Source organism: Pleuronectes platessa, chromosome 5, assembly GCF_947347685.1.
Source record: "Pleuronectes platessa chromosome 5, fPlePla1.1, whole genome shotgun sequence".
Classification (NCBI taxonomy): domain Eukaryota; kingdom Metazoa; phylum Chordata; class Actinopteri; order Pleuronectiformes; family Pleuronectidae; genus Pleuronectes; species Pleuronectes platessa.
Genome location: NC_070630.1, coordinates 21,986,658 through 22,010,169, shown reverse-complemented (window position 1 = coordinate 22,010,169; position 23,512 = coordinate 21,986,658). Strand labels below are relative to the sequence as shown.

Here is a 23,512-nt window from a genome sequence, read left to right as displayed (position 1 = left end):
CACATAACTGATTGGTAAGACTTATTAACACGCAACTTTACTTTCTTCAAAATCTGTCATGTTCCTCCTAGTCTGTCTTCTTCTGATTGTATTTTCATACAGTCATTCTGATTACATTTATACACATGCACAGTTTCAATCTATGCTTTATTTGATTAAGCAGTCTCATTGAGATATTGGATAAATAATACAAATAATAAATAATTAAATAAATAAATACAACTCAATAAATAAAAGCAAAACAACAAGGACCTGATTCAAATGAGAATTAATAACATCAGATGATAAGACAGTTGTAGGACAGATTGCAGCTCATTCATTTTAAAGGGTGGATTATAACTAAAACCAGTTCTACCAGCATGTGAGTGAAGGGGATATCTAAGGTGATGTGGTGACTAGTTTTAAATAAGAGAAGGGAAGTGAAGTAGTTTGGAAGCTTCAGCAGTAGAGCTTTATAAATGAATAACATGAGTTTATTTTACAGTCTGTAAGGATGTCCATCCAACTAAGTGATACCGTGACTATGTTCAGTACCAAATGTGTCATTTGGGATCAAATGAATGAATGAATGGAGAGTTAATTTGAGCATTTTAGACAAGAACAAAAAGAACATTAACAACAATTCAAGTGCCATTCTACGTCCAAAAGGTGTAGGATTAAATGTGAACTTATCAAGTCCTACCCCTTTGTTGTATTTTGTCTTCAAAATGTATGTTAAACATAGGCTCAATAGAGCATTCGGAGAAAATAGAAAAAAAGTTAATTGGATACTGATGGGTGATATTTACTTCTCTGCTTTGTACAACATTTTGACAGCTCTGAAGACAAATATAGATCTCTAAATTCCAGTGCTTTAAATGTTATAAAGAGTGGGTTAGTCCTTACTCTATTAGTGTTTTTATTTCCTATTCTTATGGCTCTTTTATGAAGGATTACAACAGGTTTTGTGGGTGTTTTGTAAGTATTTCCCACAAACTTACACAAAGGAGGTTAAATATGGAAGTACGAAGGAGCAGCAAAAGGTGCATAATGATGCTTTATTTTATAAATTTTTTTTATCTTTGACTTTGTAATATTGCAACTGGCTGTGATACTTTAAGGTAATATATATGGCGCTTCGAGTAAAAATTCCTATCAATTATAATTAAGAAACTTGACGTCAAACCCTCTTTGTATTTACAAAAAAAAAAGCACTGTGATGCACCGGGTTTAACTGGATCGTAGAGTTACTGTCCTGTGAGAGAGGCAGATTAACAGTAAACGACCAGATGAAATGGGGTGACTGCAGCAGCACGGCGCAGTTGAGGTATGTGTGTGAGACAATGGAAAAAGACCGGAGCTGTGCTGTGGTGGACGGTCTCTGTGAGGGGTGTAGCGTTACATGACACTGAGAGGAGATGGGACGACACCGGCCCAGCATCCATACTCGATGCGTTTACATATGGTTCCCCAGAGCCTGGTCTGGGCCACACGTCGGTGTAATAGGCATACTCCACCATACTGTTATTATTAAGAACACAGGGGATTAGATAAGTATGCAGACCGGGAGCGTCATGGAAGCGGGGCAGCGTTGACAGTGTGTTACCCAGTGACAGGGGGCGGAGAGGGGGACCGGAGCAGAGGAAACTTAGCCGCCCCCCAAGTCACCTGAAGTGGGAGGAAGACACTTACAAAGTTACGTTTATTAACAAGCAATGTTTGGTTATTAGCGGTGTGTAGTCGCAGTAAACGGCAGTTAACTAGCTGGTGTAGCCGGCTAACTCTACGGTAACAGCGCAAACAGCCCCCCGCCCCCCGCCAAACTGCAGTGTAATTTACTGCTTATTACCATTTCACCACACTGCGTACATAACACACGCACTTCTCTTACTGCAGCTGACATGTCTTCAAACATGACACTCTTACTCTAAAATGAGGAGCTACTTCACACTCACACTGCTGCCGAATATGTTGGGGGCTCGCAGTGACTTCTGGAACGTTTAAGATGGCGCTCGGTGGGGTACATGGCTCCTCAGAGTAAGCAGGGGGAGGTAATTTGGGCAGAATGTGGTATGAGTTTTTTTTTTTTTGAGACACCAGCACGTAGGGTATCAGCACCATGGTGGTGTAAGGTAACTGCATCCACTCACCCCGCAGCTGGAGAACGCCCCCGGTAACGTGTCTTTCTGTCTGCTCGGTGCTCCTGTGTGCACTGGTAACTACGCTGCAGTGAAGGGTGGCCGGTGCTGTTGCAGTGAGGACTCCACCGCCATGGTCTCTGCTCATGAAGCCTGATGTCCAGCCATGTCTCCTTTCCCCGGTGCAGTTGTAGAGTTACCGAGCCCGAGTAACGGTGCGTTGCACTTTAACGGTGACGTCAGTCCGCCAACGGAGCTCGCTTCTGGTTGGTTCACACCTCTCTGTGCGCGTCATCACCCGGAGCTGCGAGCCTCCGCCCACACCGTCACCATGGTGACGAACGTAAACATCACAGGCGGCTTTCATTGAGCTTAATGCTACATTCACACTTGTGGGAGAGTGCGACACTTGTTTCCAAAAGTCAGTATACATGATGGCTTCAGAGTCTTGGGCCTTAACATAAACAGAAGCACCGGCTCTTTCTAGAATGAAATACCATTCCATGAAATAGTGCTCTTTAAGTGCACGTGTTTAATTATTCAGGAATGTTCATAGCAATGTACAGAGTAAAACATCAACCACAACTTCATTTTGTTTGTCTAGTGCAGTGTCCGTTCTAAACCTTCCTGTTTGGAAACAGTCTATGGGGCAGAGTGATGTCAGACAACTTTGTGTTCATCCTACCTGGTTTATCTGCACTGAAGATTTATAAAAATTGTTTTCATGAAATGAAACAGAATTTTCTTTATTATTGCAAACGTATATGGATTTTTTATATAACTTTTTTCACACATTGCATGTTGCCTATTTAAGAAGTCCAGACCCAAGTTCCAAACTTTTTCAAATAAAAATCTCTGTAATTCAGCTCGATATAAAGCATTACAGCAACGAATGTTATGTCAACAGGATGTTATTCTATAAATATTGTTGCCAGGGATCAGCACCCGCGACTCTACGATTGTGGATGTCTGTGACAGTCCAACATGATGAAATGAAAATAATAAAAATTATTCTGGAACTCTGATAAATCTAGATAAGTATTTACAAGTGAGGAATTTCTCTTTTAAAAATGCCACATCAACTCAGATTTTTCATTTAAAGTCACATTATAACTTTATGTATATGCAGCTATGACCACATTTAACAGGATTGGTTGGGTCAAATTTTGAAAGTGGTCTTTATATAAATCATATTTTGAGTTAAGACATGCTTATCCTCTATTAGTATCAGTATTTGCCAGCAGAGTAGTCATTCATGCTGGAGGGGAACGTGTCTGCAGTAAGTGAATGAGTCATAGAAAATACTGCAGCATATCCATCTCTACCATGAAACACATCTGGATCGCTGACATGATTCCAAAGCTGCTGTTGTGATGGAGAGTGTCACACATTCAGTCAGGAGAATTCCATTTATTACCATTCAGTGACACATCTTCCTCTACACATACTAATACAAGCAAAGATGACTCACTTTTTTCCATTTGATACTTCATATAGGTTCCTACAAAACATATTATGTTTTAAATGCCACAGATCATGAGCAGTTACATAGCTGGGTGAGCTGATTAGCTTAAGCACTGGTGTTTAGGTCTGAGCAGTGGTGAAATCTTGGCGTCCTCAACATTCAGTCTATCCAAAATCTACAATACTATAATCAAAGACAAACACGGCCTTCTGAGATCCACCTGAGCTCTGGTGCACCACTTTGAGAGGCAGATGATAACTCAAGCAGTGTACTAAAGGATACATCCAGAGTAGCTGTTTAGATTGTTGGGTTTCCATTCAAATAGAATGTGCAGTTCGAAAGCTACCAGAGTTGCATTTCTGTTAAACAGTCACAATATGCATTTATCACTGTGAGAGGTTGTTAAAAATGTTACCGCCATTTTCTTCTTCTCATTTGTTCTCTTGCTTCTTACAGTATGGAAAGACTGCACTGGTTTGGAAATTGAAGGAAAAACCCACAATCAGTTGATCTTCAGGAGGTATTTCATCAACTTGATTAGTAATATCTTCTATTTTCGTTTTTGAAATCCAGTGTGTAAGATTTAGGTGAAAGGGATCGATTGGAAGAAATTGAATATAAAATAATCCTAATGATGTTACCACTAGTGTGTTTCAACTGAATTGTTCGAATTGTTGTTTCTTTACCTTAGAATGGACATTTCATATTTAAATACTTTATATTTTTCACCAGGTGTGAGTCCTCTCTACGGAGGCCGCCATGTTAAACACTCTTTGAGTTTTTATGACAACTGAAGGCTTTCACAGGTTCTTTCATGTTTCGAAAGGGAGGGTGAGGTGAGGCGTATTAAGCTGCAACATGCAACTCCACCACTAGTGTCACTAAATTCTACACACTGAACCCTTAAATGCATTTTGTCATCCTTAATGACTTCTTTGAACTTAAATAAGTAGTTTAATGTTTTAGAAAAAATAAGCTTATTCATTGCTAAGGAGAGAGTCAGATGAGTACACTAAATTGTTGTGTCTCAATTCAGTGGCTGCATCCTTCAGAGGCTGCACTTAAAATGCGGTTGATTCCTGCATCCTTCTATCCCCGAGAAATTAAGGCTCCAATGGGTGGGGCCTTACCGGCCCAAACTATTCCAGGATTCATTGCACTTCAGTAACAAACCATTTTTCAAAGAGCTAATGGCACTGGCAAGCGACATGATGTCTGATACTTGAGTATCACAATTCAACTTAACCGAACAGCTAAAGGTACACATGTTAAAAAAACAAACAGCATTAACATTTAATCATCGTGCCCAACTTCAGCTCTGTTGCTAGGCAACACCAGTAAGGGTGGGATGAGCTGGTGATGTCAATCATGGAAATCCTCTGTAGACCAGTATTACTTCGGTTTGGCCTTCGAGGTCAACGCGGCCCACTAAGTCTTAATGGGCCAAAAGGATTCAGCCCCTGAATTGAGACACAGCTAATATGAAACTACACCAATCAGCAGTTAGCATAGCTTAGCACAAAAACGTTCAAATACCTCGGGACTACTAACAACACGCCTGGCACCGTGTGAAAACAAGTTTCACCCTGCAGCAAGTCAACAGATCACTACTAAGTGTATAAACAATAAGTTCCGATATTATAGGAGGCAACCAGGATATTTCAAAGCCAAGACAAAGCCTGGCCCAGCAGATACAACCACAGCTTGTTTAAACTACCCTTTTTATAGAGATTAAAACAAATGAGGTATTAGATACTAAAGAAATTGTAAGCATATTTTGTAGTAGCTTATACTTTTTCACAAATATACGATTGTTCTTTATCTTCTCATTGAATTCTAAGCTAGAAAAACAATGAGCCTATTTCCTTTAAATGTCACTTTCATGCATGGAAAATAAACAATAAGCAATCGTGATTTTGATTATTAAGAGTTTTCACAAGGAACAGTCACTTCTGACTCGGCCCTGAAGCAGGACTTGTCTTGTGACTGTACTGCTGGTGGAGTTATTACCTCTGCCTCTGAAATGGGTATCTCCCTGAAGGATTACTGAATGATCGATTACCGGCTGCACTGCTGCTCATGGTTTAGCTGAGTGACCTGTATTTTGAGCTGACCTGTACTGCAGAGGAACAGCATGGCTAAAAACACAACAGAAGGAACAACCAAACAGCACATCTCCAATAGCTTCTGTTAAAGGGGTATTAGGGTGGCACTTTCTGGTAAAGGCCTGAAAACCAATTTTCTCAATCAGCTTCTTGCTGTGAGCGATTGGATCAACACCGTTTTGCTCGTTTGTTGGTTTTTTAACTCTGCCAATGAGGTTGTTTTCACCCCTGTCCGTTTGTTTGTATGTTTGCAAGCAAGATAATGTAAAATCTACAGGATGGATTATCATGAAACCTGGTGGATGGGTCGAGAAAGAATCCATAACATTTTGGGTCAAACCTCTCTCACACAGTCCTGATGAGGCAGATTGGCTGAGTTTTGAGATATGATACTCTTAAATATAAATCATAACTCTAATTGACGCTTAATTAGCCATTAATCGAAAATGACAAAAAAAAAAGAATGCTTCAAACCCAAAATATAAATTCTAGGGGCTTTAAGGGCTATAAAATGGCTTTAAGGATCAAAAAAAATATTTTTGGTATATAGCAGTTTGGAAAGTATGCAAGAGACATGATAAATAACATCATAACAAAATCTATATTAACTCAACAGGTAACCAATAAATTTACACCGATCCTTAAAATATTTCCCTCTTCCTTAATGTCAAACAAAGTTTCATCAAGTGCATTAATCCATAAATCTATCATCAGGCAGAGCCACGTCCTTACAAAACACCAGTACACGAAAATACATGTACACCTTTAAATCAAACATCTGCAAACAGCTGCATAGTGCACACAGACAAACCCTGCACTGATAAGGACCGACACTATAGCTCAACACTTCACACTTGGATGTTGATGCCAGCACTACCCTGCTGGTCTCTATGGCTGTGGTTCATAATACACTAACCTATATGTTTTCTGCACTACTATAATGAGTCGAAAAAGATTTCAGTGTCTTTTCATCTGACCTGCTCACTGCTACGCCTTCAGTCTATCACACCTTTCAATGTTCAAGTAGAGCAGCATTGTCATACAAATACTACATAATAGTATATTTGAAATATTGTGGTATTTACATACTTTTATAGTTTACATATGATACCTTTGAAGGGTAAAAACAGTACTTTCTATCAACAGTGAATGAATTGAAGCTGCAGCCACTCAATATGATTACTTTATTTTGTGGATTTGTCATGTCAGCTGTTTCCTTTGCCATAATACTGTGTCAGAAATCCCCAGCTCTGATAAGTTGCTTGCTATAAGAAAAAGCAATAACACCAAAGATCCTACATCCATCTTCCTCTTGCGTGAGGGGCATCCTGCATGTTAAAATTAATACATTACAACAATCATAACCTACTGAGTCATCTTTGGAGAAGGTATTTCTGCATGGACTGAGATGTCAAATATATTTGTGTGGGAAATGAAACACTAATGTAGTGAATTAATACAATAGTGTGCAGTTTAAATAAGGGCCCTCCAGAAATAGTGCTTCTTTAAAGTAGTTGGACTCAACCTAACTCAAAAAAGGTCTTTTCAGCAGCAGTGTGCAACATGTTAACTTTAAGTCCTTTGTATGGTTCCCTCATTTCCTACAATACAACTGTTATAACCTATCACACTCTGCCTTAATGCCCACATCTTTCAAACCTCACAATTCCAGTTTGTAACACTAGCTTTCTGGTAAAAGCTCTCAAGTCTCAAGCTCATTCCAGAATGCACATGAATGCATTACACTGAGATCAGCATCTCTTTAAGGCTTACTTATCATAAGTTGAAGATTCTAAATAAATAGTACATAAATAAACACTGAATACAATTTAAATATTCATAAAACAAAATCATATGAAAGTAATTAAAGAAATCACGCGATGATACAACTTCCATAAGAAAAAGATAAGCATTTAAAAAACATGAAACACTATCTTCTTAAATGCATTCTAACAACAAGGAACTAGTCAAATGCTAAACACATGGTAGATAACATTGCCATGTGTACTTAACACTAAGAGGAACCAGAGGAAATGTCAAAACCATGTTGTTTCATTAAAATGGAGAGAAAGCTAATGAAAAGCTCTTGACCCCTCTGTGCTCCAGAATGTGTTGAAGTGAAGCAGGATGGTCTGAATACCAACAAGGATATTTTAAAATATAGACATGTATTACTTTAAAGAGATTGTTTTTCAGGTACCCTACTCTGTATTTGACTCTCTATTGTGTGAAGGCCAATTCTGATTCAGAAATATTGTTGGGAATATAGTGTTTTGGGGGAAATTTTCGCCCCTAAAATCCCCTCTTCCTTCTTCTATAAGTGAAATAGCCATTTTGTAGTGCTTTATCAAATGTTTAAAAAACATTGGACTTATTGTATATCACAATGCATTATAATTATCCAATAGTCTTCTTCATGGAAGCTGCTATATAATGAGTAGGGGTTAGAGAAGGAGTGGGTGATTTTGAACAAAGCCTTAGTTTTAAGGTTTAGATTTAGATTAGGGGCTCTATGCATTATGCCAATGGGTGTCCTTACAACCAAAGAAAGACAAGAATATGTGTAGGCTCCTGTACATGTACCTTTGTGAGGACCATTTTAAGCATAGACTGTACAAAGTGAGGACATTTTTGGAAATTAAGGACATATGGCCGGTTGTCACTTCTTCAAATGGCTGTTTGAGGGTGAAGAGGTTTTGAATGTTAGGGTTAGAATTAGGTTAAATTTGGGTAAGCATTTTGGATGGTTATGGTTAGGTTAGGTGGCTAGGGAATGCATTTGGCCAATGAGTCTCCTCACTAAGACAGGAGTACAAACATGTGTGTGTGCGTGTGTGTGTGTGTCTGTGTGTCTTCTACAGAGGTTACTTATTGGCTGAACTAAATTTTTGTTGAAGACATAGATGAAGCCTCTAGAAGGCAGCACATGACATGAAGCCGCTTTGTGTTGAACTGTGCCTGTATGTGAATGAAAACTTGTGTATCAGTTTTTATCACTGGAAACCTAGTAACATTAAATCTTGGCCAGTGATGCAAACATCAACCTATAGAGTGTCTTAATACTATTAGATATGAATGGTTCATGATTATTACACGTATTATGAAGCCATTTTAAATCACTGTCTCCTTTTCTTCAATAATGGGATTAACATATTGATACTTCATTCAGATGTTTGACATTCACTGTGCAAAGTTTGACACGCGAATACTGTTTTCATATTCATCTGCTGAAGGGGCCCAGTTCTTCTGAGCTCGCCATAAATCAGTTTAACACGTGTTTGTACAGCATGAATTTGACATAGCAACTAGTTTGGAAGCCAATCATGGTCCAGTATGCCAGTGAATTCCAGTGTTTATTCACTGAGGACCTGATCTACTAAAGGTCTGAGCATTTGTTAAAACATGTGCAAACTTGATTGCTTAATTTAGCACACGCATTGTGATTTACAAAGCCTGAAAATAATTGCGCTGCTTGTGACTGCATCTTTATTTAATACATTTGAAAGGTTTAGGTGCCAAACCGGCACAGCGTTGTGCAGAGATTGCTGCAGTGATTATGGTGAGAAGGAGACGGCAGGAAGAAGACAGACAGAAGTGTTTTTTCAGAAAGTGAACTGCACCCCCCCCCCACCCCCCCACCTGTTTTATTTGCCGAGGTTTTATTATGAGCAATTTATTCTTTAGTTCTTCTTCTTATATCCTGCCATCTTCTCTTGAGCTCATCTGTTGTTGTTGTTTTTCCCACAGCATTTACTTTCTCGCAGATTAGTTTTAGGACCTTTTTGCCCTATAAGACAAGTAGTGATTTGAAGCAAACTATTCTAAATCAACTTATTCAATGAGAAATGTCATCGACAGCTGAATCTCATGTATGTTAACCCTAAGATATCATATCAAAAATTATACAAAAAATACAAAGGAAAACATTGACTAACAACAAAACAAAACTCCCAGTTGTTCTCCCATTCCTGACATTTAGAAGTTGTTTAGGCAGATTTTTCATTTCACAGACATTGTCCTTCCTGATTTTGTGACTAAACAAAAAGTGCAATTGAGAACTGCAGTTCCTCTTCATTCAGCAGCACTGTGTCACTACTACCACTGGTAGCTTTTGCGATGAGCGGGAAAGCCAGTGGTGTTGGATACTTGATTACATAGGCGCTATGGTACAAGCCATGTACTAAGATACAGAGCTGCAATGAGCTTCGCTGGCGCCCTCCTTACTTACTGACTGCATGCCGCTCTCTTGGCCTGTTCTCCATAATGACAGATTTTTGCACTAACTCCGGTGGATTCCCTCACGTGAAGCTGAAATTAATAAAGACCCAATAATCTCCAGACTGGCAGCTTTTCCAGCCAGAGCCTCCCAGCATCATAGTCCACTGTACAGTCCCTGTGAATGTGTTCACACCACGTATAACTTCTCTCCGTTCAAACAAGTGGGCCAGTGATGCTGTTCAAGATCATGCGTATTCCAATTGTTATGCAAAGCCATTAACCAGAAAATAAATAATCAAATGAATCAGTCAATCAATCAATCAATAAAGTAGTCACTCTCATCAGCCAGTTTGACACCGGCTGTTCATTTTGTCTTGGGTACCACCAGTATTTCATCACCATCTTGGATGCTGTAGGAGTGGAGGGCCCGGGTGTTGTACTTCATTTCCTCTGGACCAAAGGCACTGTTCTTGTCGATGTAGTACAGCCTCATTCTATTCGTGGACAGCTGGACCACTTTTGTCAGCTGCTTCTTCAACCCAGCTACTGTCTGGTCCAAGCGGATGTTTAGCTGACACACAAAGAAACAGTTAGTACATTTTAAAGCAATAAATTTATCCTCATTCCACTCAGAATAAGTTCAGATGTTTATTAACCAAAGTTAAGAAATATCAAACCTGCACAAGGGTTAGGGTGAACAACCTAAATGTCCTCTGATATCCTCCCCTGGAGCCGCATTCACGTTCGCACGCACATACTGCACCCACTGCACACAAGCTCTCACACAAGGGAACATGCAGGGCACGCAGTAGCATCGCTTTTTTCCGGTAGTGTACATTTAAGCTAAAAACATGGTGTAAATGACGACGTTTTAAGTTTGAACATGTATGTCGGGGCTTATGGACACTTGGATGACACCACAGGAGCAGTATGGAGGCATGTTATGTTCTTTTTTTTATGTTTGAAGAAGTGGTTCACCAGTTCCTTCATTTGTATTGGATTTGGCTGCTACTGTTTACCCTGTAACTCCAAAGGTGTTTTGTGGACTCAAACACTTCACCCACCCCTCCATCGGCATAGTGGTGAGTAGAAAATGAGTGAAATTAAATTTTAGGTGAACTATACCTTTAAGTCCTTAATGAAATATCTGGGTCTGAAAAGGGGAGAGCGGGGTAATGTGGGACATTTTTTACATTTGCTCCCCTCTAGGCGAGCTAAAATGATATATCAGTAAAATGTACACATTTCCCATTAATTCAGGATGTTTTCTAGCAATGGAAATGATCAGAATGTCTTCAGGACAAAGGGCAGTGAAAATATGATTGTTTTAAAAAAAGTGGTCTTGTGTCCCACTTTACCCCAGCTATGGGGTAGCTGGGTTTTTCCACTTTAAAACTACCATAACAACACATGTTGTAATAGTTAAAATCCTGACAACCACACATTCCAACACTAATATCGGACTAGTAACAGAATCATGGGGATTGGTCAATTAAGCACATTTATGATTATTATGATTCATGTGATCTCTTGCAGACCCTAGCTTACCTGCACAGGGACAGGGATATTGTTTTTCTCTGCGTATTCAAATGCCAGTTCACGGCACTTAACTGGAGCAAGGCCATGGAACTGGTCAGCTAGTTGTTTCAAGTGTTTGACAAGCTCCTCCTCCTTTGTGAATATTCTCTTTACCTCAGCTACTGCACCCCAGGCTACTGATTTTACTTTCACTTTCTCTTTTTTCTTTATGAATCTTTTGAGGGTTGTCTTGTCAATATTTCTATCCCTTCCAGCTTTTCTTAAGGACTTCTTTCCTTGCATGACCTCAGCGGCTGCACTCTCCATCTCTGCGAGGGATGTTTGGCCTCAAGTTGTCTTCCTGGTGTATAGTTTCTTGGCATGATGGCTTTTCTACAATGTTTATGACATTAAAAATAAAACATATATAATGTAATATAACACTAGAATATGTTTATGACTAAACTTAACTTGTGCTTCATGGTGGGGTAAAGTGAGACACTGTCCCACTTTACCTCGAAGCCACAATTTTACAAAAACAACATCTTTTATCAATTCAGGCTAATCTTCAGCTAGCATCAATCACATGGTTTTAAATGTTGGAAGTTCATCAACATGTATGATATAATTTTTTCTACCTGATTCAAATTATTTTGACACAACAGTTGATTAAGTTCAAAGCGAGAAAATTTACTTTTACATGCAAAAAACATACTTTCCACAGAAACAGCACCAACTTCTCCTTCATGGCAAGGGGGGAATGGGAGGGGCTTGAAATGATAATAGTCACATGACCACAAATGTGTTCCGTCGCCTAGATACAGGGGGTGTTTCACATCACCCGATGTCCCACATTACCCCGCTCTCCCCTAGTATGTACTGGTTTACAAACAGCTACCTAATGGTGAGACTGGTGAGAGTGAAACCAAAAACTAAAAGAGCTGAAAGAAGCGAGGAACTGCAGAGGCGGGCTGAAAATCTCTTTGAGATTATACACAGTCATGTGATTCATTGTAAGCTTAAAAATAATGGGAGCAGCTGTTCTTAGCCACGCGTGGTGAAATTCTATATACCTTTAAAAATGAGAGAAGGTCAAAATGAGGTGAGATATATCTCATCAAACCAAGCTATTCTACTTTTGTGAACTATTGTGAACTAATGCTGAAATCACCTGTTCCACTTTTTCTTCACAGTGAACCTCCACCTGGGCACGGCAGCGAGGTCGGAGGTCGATCTCGGCAAGTGGTTCCAGCTTCCCATACTTGGTTACCAGGGAATGATATCTGAGGAGGTTAAGAGCAGGTTGTGCTGTCAGTTTAAAAGGACGCACAGATACACATGACACCAACACAGCAGCAACAAAAGAAACTACGACGTCTGCGGCTAACGGACAGACGAGAGTGCAGTGTACCTGTAAGGCAGCTCCTCTTCAGGGTAGTCTAAGTGGTAACGGATGAAGAACCTCTCAGCATCTATTCTCTCACTGTCTGTCACAACACTGCCATTGAGCTGTGATATTGCAGGAAGGCTGAGGAGAAGCACATGTACATGATGTAGTTAAGCGACAGGTATTTGTGATCCTGTAAGATTGACTGTTGAGAGTTGGGAGAAACAAATCAAGCCATCCACCTGCTAAAGTTGAGCTAATTTCTAACTGAGTACACTGATGAGACTCACTGTGCTATCATGAGGCTGCGTCGCTCTACGTTGGTGTAGGTCTGCAGTAAGGGAATGCCCTGCAGTCGCACCTCCACCAACTTGGGGAAGAAGTTCAACTTCTCAATGTCTTCCCATCGGTTTAGACCTAATGGACACATCAAAGCACACATCCACAGGTCAAGCATATGTCTATGTACAAGTTGTGTTAAGATGCTTGTGCCTCCAGAGCAAACAGTGAAACAAGAGATCATTTTCCCTTTTATGTGTATGTTCTAATGGATTTTCTATTTTGAGCTTTACATGTTCAAATAATGAAACCCCCTGTCCTCAAGTGATGTAATTTGATTCACCATCAGGAGTTTGAAAATAAGTAATATTTTCGAGGTGTGTACGGGGCCTTCTAACGTGCTGCTGGAAACAACCAACACAGCACCAAATCCACAACCAAAGATAGTCCCCTATCACATCAACTATTTACTTCTGTTTGAATATAATTTGTTTAAAACAACTTACACTGTTTTAGCGAATTTCAGTCATAAAACTATAATTACTGCCGCACTGTTGTATGCCTCCACCAATCAGTGCAGTTTCCGCCTACATATACTTTATTTCCAGATTTTTGAGGTCACTGTGACCTTTGACTCCTGAAATAAAAATTAGTTAATTGAGTCCAACTGACTAAAATTTTGAAGAAAATTCCCTAAAGGGAGACATTAGATCAGGGGTGTCAAACATACGGCCCGCCAGGGGATCCATTTCGGCCCGCCGGATGCAAGGCATGCTCTAAATTAATGATTAAATCATCATCGTATGAGGCCACCATGAAATACCAGGAGCGGAAAATGTGTGTGTGTGTCTCCAGACAGCACACGCACACAGGCCCCGGGGCTCCGCCCCCACTCACTCGCTCAGAGACACACACATGAGATCAGAGCTCGTTCCTGTGAAGCAGCATCCTGTCAGGGACAAACAGGACACAGTGTTCAAAGACCAAGTTTAAAAAAAAAAGTACGATGAAGCCTGTCTCACTCTTGGGTTCACGGTGAATGAAGGAGGACAAGAGGAGAGACCAGTGTGTATTTTAGGTCTGAAAACTCTGGCAGCTGACAGTATGAGACCCAACAAATTAAGAAGAAACAATAGAAACATTACACCCCAGTCACATGTATGTGTTATTTTTGGTTGAGCTTTATCATCGTTGTAAAAAAGTGATTATAATTTAATTAATTTTTTCACTATTTTTGAAAGAGTACAGACTGATGGAGGAATGTAGTGACAAATGTCACAAAAAGTACTTGAATTTAAGCAAAGTTGAAACAGAATAACAGAAATAAATGTTGAATGTTTTAATATATCTGTTTCCTACCATCATTGTTGTGGAAATCATTGTTAATAATTATTGTGAGAAATAATTAACATTGATGTGATGAGACAGTCTCTTCACATATATTATAATTATTTTTAAAAGGTGATCTTTGCAACTTTGTTATTCAGGAGGTTTGTATCAAACAAGTAGCCCTTCGTACTACTCAGTACTTTTGAAGTAGCTCTCAGTTTCAAAAAGGTTGGTGACCCCTGCCATAGACCATCGGTTCCCAAACTGGGGTACGGGGCATGCGAAGTGGTTCAGGGGGTACGTGGTGGTGTGCACGGAGCCCTTGGGGGCTGGAATCCCACCTCAGCCGGCGCGCGCCGGCCCTCACCTTTCACTTTCAATGCTTGCGTCAGACTCCTAGGTCCGTGTTCTAAGACGGGTCGGACCCCCCCCCGTTATGTTGGTTTCATGTTGGTATCCGCCCTCCGCCACGGTGAAAAAAAAAGAGTGGGTAGGGAGCTATTATGCTATGATTTTACTGGTCTGGCCCACTTGAGATCAAAGTGGGCAGTATGTGGCCCCATAACCAAAATGAGTTTGACACCCCTGCATTAGATATTACATTCAAGAGGCCAAAAACATGATTTGTGAGGCCAAGTGAATATTGGTGCTTGATGTAATGAAATCCCCAATTAGTACTCCTGATAATCCTCAAAGTATATCAACATCTCTCTCCTTTCTTGCTGTCATTTTACATCTCGTCTCAAGACACTCCTAAAAACAAGTGGAATATGACATTATCTCAGTCTGTGGGCAGAATAGATTTCTGTTCTAATAAACATTAACTGAGACAAAATAACTTTCAAGAAGGATGTTTTTCCATTCCTCGGGCTAAGCAGATATGACAAAGTAAATGCAGTGAAGCCCATTTAAATGTCTTTTGGTATCGTTTCTGTTCCCGCTACTCTCAACAGAACTTTAAAAATAGATTCATCACTGATCAAAAATAGGAACATTCCTTTCTGAGATAAAAGCTGACCTGGAGAGGAATCTTTAAGAATAAGAACATAATTAACTCAAAGCTTTTATGAGATAGTGACATGCTAAAATTATCTGGTTTTATTGAGTCGTCATACTACTGCTGACACTACAGATTGGCATGTTTGCTTTATTATAAAAAACTGAGGAGAAATTTCTACTGAAATCAAACCACTATTAAACAGTTACCACACCATTTAAAATAGTCAACTGTGTCAAACAAGCAATTTGCTGTGTCCCCTAACCTGAGTTGTGCAGGTTGATGCTGCGTAGGTTGGGGAAGAGCCGCTGCAGGACGTCTTCATTGTCCTGGATGGATGCCAAGTTGTTGTTGGACATGACCAGTGTGTCGAGGCTGGGGAACATGGAGCCGAACTTGCGGACTTCGGCCCAGTCCTGGAGGCTGTTGTCGGTGATGTGAAGCAGGCACAGGCTGGGACAGGCCACACCGGAGGCACTCAAACCTCTGTACTCATTAAGGCACAGGAACAACTCCTCCAGCCTGCAGGACGACACAGGACAATGTAGGGACTATATTCTGTATAAAACAGAAAACTGACTTCCTCCACTTAGAATGTACAAACTGTAAATTCTCTTCAGTAGTCAACTGAATGGCCCCTCCCCCGCATATATGACCTAATAAAACCAGTAACTAGAAAGCACTTTTGCTGTTTGCTGTGGTTTACTCCTTTAGTCTTTGTGTAGATTATCTCTGGGTGGTACTTAATGTGGCCTCTGTGGGACCTTGATGCTTAGATTTGTAGACAGGGATTTTAAGATGGTGACAGCAATATAAAAACCACACACATTTCCTCAGTCCATTTCTCTACCTCTCAACTGTATTTTATCCTGCATCTTCAGATTTAACAATTTAAATATTTACATTTATATTCAATAACACAGCTTTTTTCAGCTGCTGCAAAGTAACTAATAGGGCTACAAACCTGTAACTACCACTAATGTGTAACTGAGATAATGTGGATTCAGGGAGGAATCAAAACTCTAGATATATCTTCCATAGATTTACAACTACGTCCAAATGAAAATGATAAATTTGGTGCAGAATTAAATTTTAGGGGAATGTTTGGCCTAATTCTTACTCAGGCATCTCCCGAATGAGAAGCAGTACGGTGTCCCAGGACACTTGGGTGTTATTAAGGACAAGACGACGGATGCGGCAAAAGGCTTCGGTGCTCCGTGGCTCGAGGGTCATTCCTGCTAGGGGGTTGGAGCTCAGGTTCAGGAACTTCAGCTTTGGGATGTTGGACACAATTTTACTGATCTGAAAAAAAGACAATAATATTGTGTGAGTCCAGAAGCTTTAGAAACAATTAATTAATACAAAACCTCAACATGGGACTTTATCTGGTGGACAATAGCGTAATCAAAAAACGTTACTGCTTATCAGGATCTTTATCTCTTCCTCTCAAACAAAAGACAACCTCTTCTTTTTTTTTTCTCTGTTTGTAACATTTACCTGGTAACACATACAGGATGGGACTGCCTGTTTTCAGTTTTTTATGACTGTCAAGAAAGAGTGTTTGGCCAACGATGGAGCTCGGTACGACTATTACATTAGCAGTATCCATTCATCGTTGCATTTGATCGCTTACTCTTTTAATGGGAATAAACAACTTTAATAAACTTCACCTCGTTCCAGTCCTGCAGCTTGTTATGGGACAAGTCCAGCTCCCTGACGTGAGCACAGAAGGCAGCGATCCCCGTCTGGTCTCCTGCCCGGCTGATGCCGCAGCCATTTAACACCAGCACACTGGGCAGGTTCAGACGTTCTGGAGGTGAGGTGGGAGAGGATGGAGAGAAGAATTTATGTGGTTAGTTGGACCCAGGGGAAGGTTCCCACAGGGAAAAGAGGGTTTTCAATGGTTTTAAATTTGGGCAAAGTCAGCTTAAATCTAAATGCAGAGAGTCAAAGAAAGATGTGACTTGTCAAAACAGAAAATTCACAAGTCTAAATTCATACAGTCAGTGCTGATGCTATGAAAAAGAGATAAGAGCCAAAATAAGGATAAGTCAGGATGTCATCTTTTATGGGTCAGTTTTTCCACCACCGGAGAACATTGGAAACAATGCAATGCAGCAACAAGACATGGACTGAATGCAAATGTCAGAAAGTCTCCAAGTGCTGAGGACTGTCCAGTTCTGCAAATCTGCAAGGGGGCTTGGTCTGACTTTCTGTGAACTTTCAGTGAGTCTGCTTGAAGTGCAGACTTTGACGGTGAAGATTGCCCATAGTTTATAGCAATATGGATGTGATGGTGTAGAGGAAATAACTTAACAATAATGATCACATCACACACAATTTGATTGGTTTTTGAATAAATACATTTAAAAACTCTAGGACCTTTGATAAACGGCTTATATACAGATGTACAAAACTTGTACAAAGTTGGCAAATAGACTAAAAGCTGTAACTGGAGATAAAGGGGCTAAACATTTTTTGTGAATGATGGAATCCAATTATTTATTTTTTATAAATGCTGATGCAGTATGTGAGTGATGTGTAATAGTGCTAAACATAAATGCACTTTGAATGTGTGTGTGTGTGAATGAGCGAATGGGAAAAACTGCCATATAAAGCACTTTGAGAGGTCATTAAAGGGATAGTGAGGCGAAAAATGAACATTCACTCATTATCTACTCACCACTCTGCCGATGGAGGGGTGGATGAAGTGTTTGAGTCCACTTAACACTTCTGGAGTGTCAGGGGTAAACTTTGTTGCAGCAGAATACGATACAAGTGAAGTCAATGGCGACCGTTTCTTCAGCGTAATAAAACGTCAGAAAAAACATAACATGCCTCCATACTGCTCCTGAGGTGTCATCCAAGTGTTCCCAAGCCCTGACATAATTCACACCGTGTCTTAAGCCTAAAGGGCCACGGATATCTTCCTACGAGGTTCGTTCACGGCGGACCCTCGTACTCACAATCATGTTGCTACCTTAGCCACCTCCAGTGGACTTTTAGGCTTAAAACACGGTGTAAATTACCTCTTTTCAAGTCGAATATAAATGTAATGGCTTGCGGACACTTGGGTGACACCACATGAGCACTATGGAGGCATGTTAAGGTTTTTGAAGTTTGAAAAATGTATCACCATGTACTTAAATTCTATTGGTTATGGCAGCGTAACTGTTTACCCCTGAAACTCCAAAAGTTTACTTTTGAACACTTCACCCCCCTTACATCAGCGTTGTGGTGACTGGATAATGAGTAAATCTTCATTTTTCTGTGAACTATCCCTTAAAGACTGGAAATGTTCTATATAATTTCAAAAATACAAACACAATGAATACAATTTAATGTTCAACATAACCTTGTGTTTGTATGCCTGACCCAACCAGTCAAGTTGCACTTTATATCCATGTCTGTCCAGACTGAGAAGTGAGTAATTTGAAAGTATTCAATAAAAGGTGTGAAGTGTATTTTGTCATAAAAATGTAAACTTGATTTGAAAGTTTCATAACCATATTTATCTGTTAATTTAATGTAGCCTGTAATTTTCCTTCCCCTGCTCACCTTTCAAAGGGGAACCTTGAGGACGTGCGGTGGGCACGACCACCACCCCCATACCAGGTCCTCTGCGGCATGGAAAGTTATCTGGACTGTACTTTTCACTGATCACCTCCACAAAGGTACGGCCATCGTTGTCCTCCTTTGGCTCCATGGATATGTCCTGGTGCATGGCCTCCCCCTCACCTGATCAGCAGTGTGGGAGAGAGACGCCCACAGTGATTATCTGCCAGCTGCTACCAGGGCCGTGTGTAAACCATGAAACAGCAAAGACCAGGGCAAAGTACAACATCCAAGCACATCCAAAGCTACAATTTACATCATAAACTGCTCAATTCAGATTTTTTACATCGCTGTAAAAAACAGATGAGCGCTTCATCTAACCGTTATTGTCTTTATCTATTCAGTTACAGATTATCAACCCAAGCTATAAACTAATATTGCTAATATATTGATTAATATACAATGAATTCATTGTTAAAACTAAAACAAAAAATTCCTGACTGTAGGTCTTATTTATACAACACAACCTCAATAGAAGTAAGATATCACTTCATGTCAAAATCCTTGTACTTTCTAACAATTCCTCATGTAAATCCTCATGTGCCTTTCAAACTGCACAGACAGACATGTTTGCTTCAACCTTCTGGTATTAGGATTTTGCCTCTTCACCCTGATGACACAAAGCTGTCCAGTCTGATAAATGTCGCCCCTTCTGTTTAAGGCAAGTAACAAAATGATATTTGAAGCAGGGAGTGACAAGAGGAGGAGTCCTCTGGTCTTAATCAGCAAACCAGAGACACTGTCCAATCTAAATTTCCTTATATTTAATCTGTGTCGAAGATTAGAGTTGAAGAAAGATCAACTTTAAGCTGAACATTAAAACAATTTTTTTTGTGAACTCATCACTTGAGTGACTGTAATTCAAATGTAGAGTATGTGAGTCTTAAAATGCTTGGTGGGCAGAGCCTCGCTGTTGAATTAGCTGCAGGGAAACATCAATTATGTAGTGGTTTTTGCTGGGATTAAAAAAATAAAAGGATCTTGTTACAATATATTATTTGAGAAAATAAACGGGCTGCAGTAAAATTGTGGTGATGTATGAAAGCAGTTTGTTACTCCTCATCTAATGAATCCTGCTCAGAGCTATGTCGCCGCAGTTAATTTTAGACACATATAAAAGACAAATAAAATACAGATACATGTTTGTCAGCCGTCTAACCCAGTGTCCTTTTTGTTCCTTTCATCTCCAACTGTATAACATTATAGTTCAGAAGACGTGTTACCTGAAGTGAGGCACACCTCGGTTTGACCACTATCACTTCTCTCTGTCTCCTTCGGTGTCTGCATTGAGGGCCTGTCAGAGGAAGATGCCTGATGCAGGCTACATCCACACAAACACAATTTGTATATAAAACACCTACATCTGATTATTCACTTTATTCATGCAGTTGAACCTGTAAAAGATGTAATTTCTGCACAACACAACGCTGTCTATCTGGGAGATGGTGCACATGCAGGCGCTGTAAGGGTTGTCTTACTCCAGAGTTGCTGATGGGGCTGACACGTGTCCCCTGATGAAATGCCGGAGCCTCTGTGGTCAGTTGTCAGGATTTGGTCTGCAGAGGCTGGGAGGACTCTGTAGGAGTTCACCACATGACACTGGAAAACAAAGGTCAAAGATCAGGGGGTTTTTTGGTCCCTGTTTATTGAATTGCAAATATCAATAAAATCTAAAGAGCGTGGAAGGACATTTCTTAGAACTTCACAACACAGATATAGTACAGCACACAAAGAAGTTTCTCCACAAGGGAAAAACACATAATTATCTGTCAGTGACGAACATAAGATCGATGACCTTTGACAGTGTTTTTTATTGGTTGTTTACCTAAATTACCCAAATCTTTGGGAATTACTTTAATTGTGTGGAAAATGATACTGACAACAACAGAACAACTGATTATAAAAGTGCATGTTATACTACAATAACTGATTTGTGGTGTAACTCTTGATGATTCGTAAAATATAGTATGGTTGTAACGTAACGTATATGCCAAAATGACAAATTTAAATGACAAATTTAAAATGACATATTTTAGAATGTAATTCAGCTGATTTATTGGCAGACTGTTCTTTCTTGAAAAATATATTAATTTGATTATTATTCGATTGTCAGCGAAAAGAAACATCTCAATTTCCAAAACTGTGTCAATCCGTGATTCAGATATACTTTGTCATTAATTCGGCAATTACCATTTTGACATAGCAAGCGTTATTCAAACAATTTTTTGGGGTGAAAAATTACCCTGGCAACAACAGGCAGAGCCTTGATAAAAGTTGATATTTTAGTCTTATGGCTGCAGCTTCTTTTATGACACTCACCCCGAGTTAATGATTAACACTTGCGGATCAATCAAATGTGTCACGCGGGTCTTGTTGTGCTGCACGTCGGTCGATAAGACACAGAAACTACAGAATTGACAGATTTGTGAACGGTGTTTGTTTTTTTTCATCTGAGCTAGAACATGCTCATCCTAGCTCCAGCTCCACAGAGCAGCCCGGTCATTGAGCGGTAAACACTGTGTGTAGCGGAGAACCGGGCAGTGTCATCCCCAGCATCACACAGCATGACCCCCAGCAGCAGCTAGAGGCGGCCGGACACGGATCACCGATGGCCCCGCTGTGAAGACACGGTCAGCGACAAGCAGCGGATGACAACCCGACACAAGAGGACGAGTCAACACGGAGGAAACAGCAGCTCGTCCTCCTACTTACCTTCGATGTCCACTTTGAAATCCCCTTCTTCATGAAAACAACCAGCTGTCATTTTGCTCACCCCACTTTCATTCCGGAAGTGACGTCGCTTGGTAACCGAAAATGAGATTTCCCTTTAAAAATAATTTACACTGAATTTCTATTAGCGGGTATTTTTAACTTCACACTTCTTTTTCTCAGTATAATTAATAATGTCTTTCTATCAAATGATACAAAAGCTAATAAACAGTGAGGCAACCCCTGAGAAGAAGAGTGTCCATGATGTCATAGTCCTGCTGATGCTCCTGCAGATAGAGATCATCATTTCTATTGATCTGTTTCATGGAAACCTGCAGATGTCTCTGATGCTCTTATTCTTCTTACTGTGTTGATAGATCCTCTTCTCTCAATTTATGTATTTCAACATATATTATTTTTATTTATTTGACATTTATCTATTTATTTGCAAGTTTATTCATCCTTTTATTTGCTTCTACATTTATTATTTTTATATTTCTGTAGTTATTTTCCTACTTCCATAGGTCAGTTAGGTATGCAGGCTTGGTTTTCTCAACTCTCAACACTATTTGCAGTGTGCACTAGAAAAGTAACCTTTCTCTCCAATGGGTTTTCTTGTTAAAGAGTGAACTTTGTGGTACAAGTGCATTTCAGTCTGTACGACATGTCTTGTTAAACATTTTAGCCCCCCTATGTTAAAGAATGACTTCTGTCTTTGCAGTGTACTGTAAGTTATGAGGTACAGGAGCTGCTCTGTAGCACACAACATTAATGTCATAATAAACCTGTGAGCCTCCTGCTCAGTCAGGTCAAAACTATTCGTAAGAAATAAGAAATAACACTTAGTGTGAATTCCCCAATGTGGGTCTACATCAGTGATGACAATATACACTATACCTTCTTAAATGGGTGATCAATAAACTACAGTCGGAACATCATCGACAATGCAAGACACCCAGAAAAAGGGCACAGGCTGTGCATCCAATAAAATGAAAATATACTGTGTGTGTGTGTGTGTGTGTGTGTGTGTGTGTGTGTGTGTGTGTGTGTGTGTGTGTGTGTGTGTGTGTGTGTGTGTTATATTGATTAATAAATCATTACATATATGTGTTTTAGTTTGACTGTATCTAAATTAGCAAGGAACCCAGAAGTTTTTAGAGAGTTTATGGCGGATGATACATGACTAAAGTATAAAGGGTGGTATGGCCTTAAGCAAAGAAGCCAAGCCACAATACCTTATTTATACATGTGAAACACAACCATCATGATTACTACTGTTGCTTTGTGACCATTGGAACTTGTTTTGTATTGTTATTTAATGTTATAAAAAAAAGAAACTCTAGGTACATTTTATCTTAATATTGCAAGAAAAAACCTCATTCAAATTTTCCAAAATTGCCTTCGGTGATATTGTCACGGTTTCATACACTGCTTTTTCCTTGATGGTGAGTAAACTCGCTGCTCTTTCATCCTTCTCTCCAAATATGACATTTTGAGAGCATGGTAAACTACAGCAAATATGATTGGCTGTTGGTATTTCTTGGACGGGTGTGGAAGACTAAGAACAAGACATTCAAAAGAATTGTAGCTTAGTTTAGGTTAAGGATTAATTAATAGACTGGAGTCAAAAATAGCAGCAACTCCACCTCCTCGGCCGAATTCTCTGGAAACGTGTGAATTTACATGACTGGGGGGAGTAGATTCATTTAGGCTGACATATTCATCGAGATGCAGCTAGGTCTCAGAGAGGCTATAGAAGAGGTGTATCAATGT

General features: G+C 39.8%; 2 protein-coding genes across 7 annotated transcripts in view; both read right to left on the bottom strand.

Moving 5' to 3' along the window:
• usp2a (ubiquitin specific peptidase 2a) overlaps positions 1 to 2,354 on the bottom strand; it is a 40,004-nt gene extending 37,650 nt beyond the window's left edge. For 4 of the 5 annotated variants that reach the window (XM_053422320.1, XM_053422317.1, XM_053422322.1 and 1 more), the window contains exon 1: positions 2,130 to 2,354. The gene's annotated coding sequence lies outside the window, so the exon portion shown is untranslated. Of the gene's footprint in view, positions 1 to 1,934; positions 2,002 to 2,129 lie in introns of those variants that run through there. The other variant, XM_053422321.1, reaches the window with a different exon arrangement.
• A 4,500-nt stretch (positions 2,355 to 6,854) lies between these two features.
• Positions 6,855 to 21,862, bottom strand: LOC128439849 (tubulin-specific chaperone cofactor E-like protein). 2 transcript variants are annotated; one of them, XM_053422315.1, is made up of 11 exons: positions 21,743 to 21,862; positions 20,509 to 20,629; positions 20,254 to 20,351; positions 18,974 to 19,153; positions 17,086 to 17,225; positions 16,536 to 16,717; positions 15,681 to 15,937; positions 13,101 to 13,227; positions 12,835 to 12,951; positions 12,595 to 12,706; positions 6,855 to 10,476 (listed from the first exon to the last, which is right to left on the bottom strand). In XM_053422315.1, the coding sequence occupies exons 3-11, from the start codon at positions 20,315 to 20,317 to the stop codon at positions 10,270 to 10,272; spliced, it is 1,386 nt and encodes a 461-aa protein (XP_053278290.1). In that variant the 5' UTR covers positions 20,318 to 20,351; positions 20,509 to 20,629; positions 21,743 to 21,862; the 3' UTR covers positions 6,855 to 10,269. The 2 variants fall into 2 exon arrangements, with proteins under 2 accessions (XP_053278290.1, XP_053278291.1); XM_053422316.1 differs by having other exon boundaries at positions 20,254 to 20,324.
• Between the last annotated feature and the right edge of the window lie 1,650 nt (positions 21,863 to 23,512).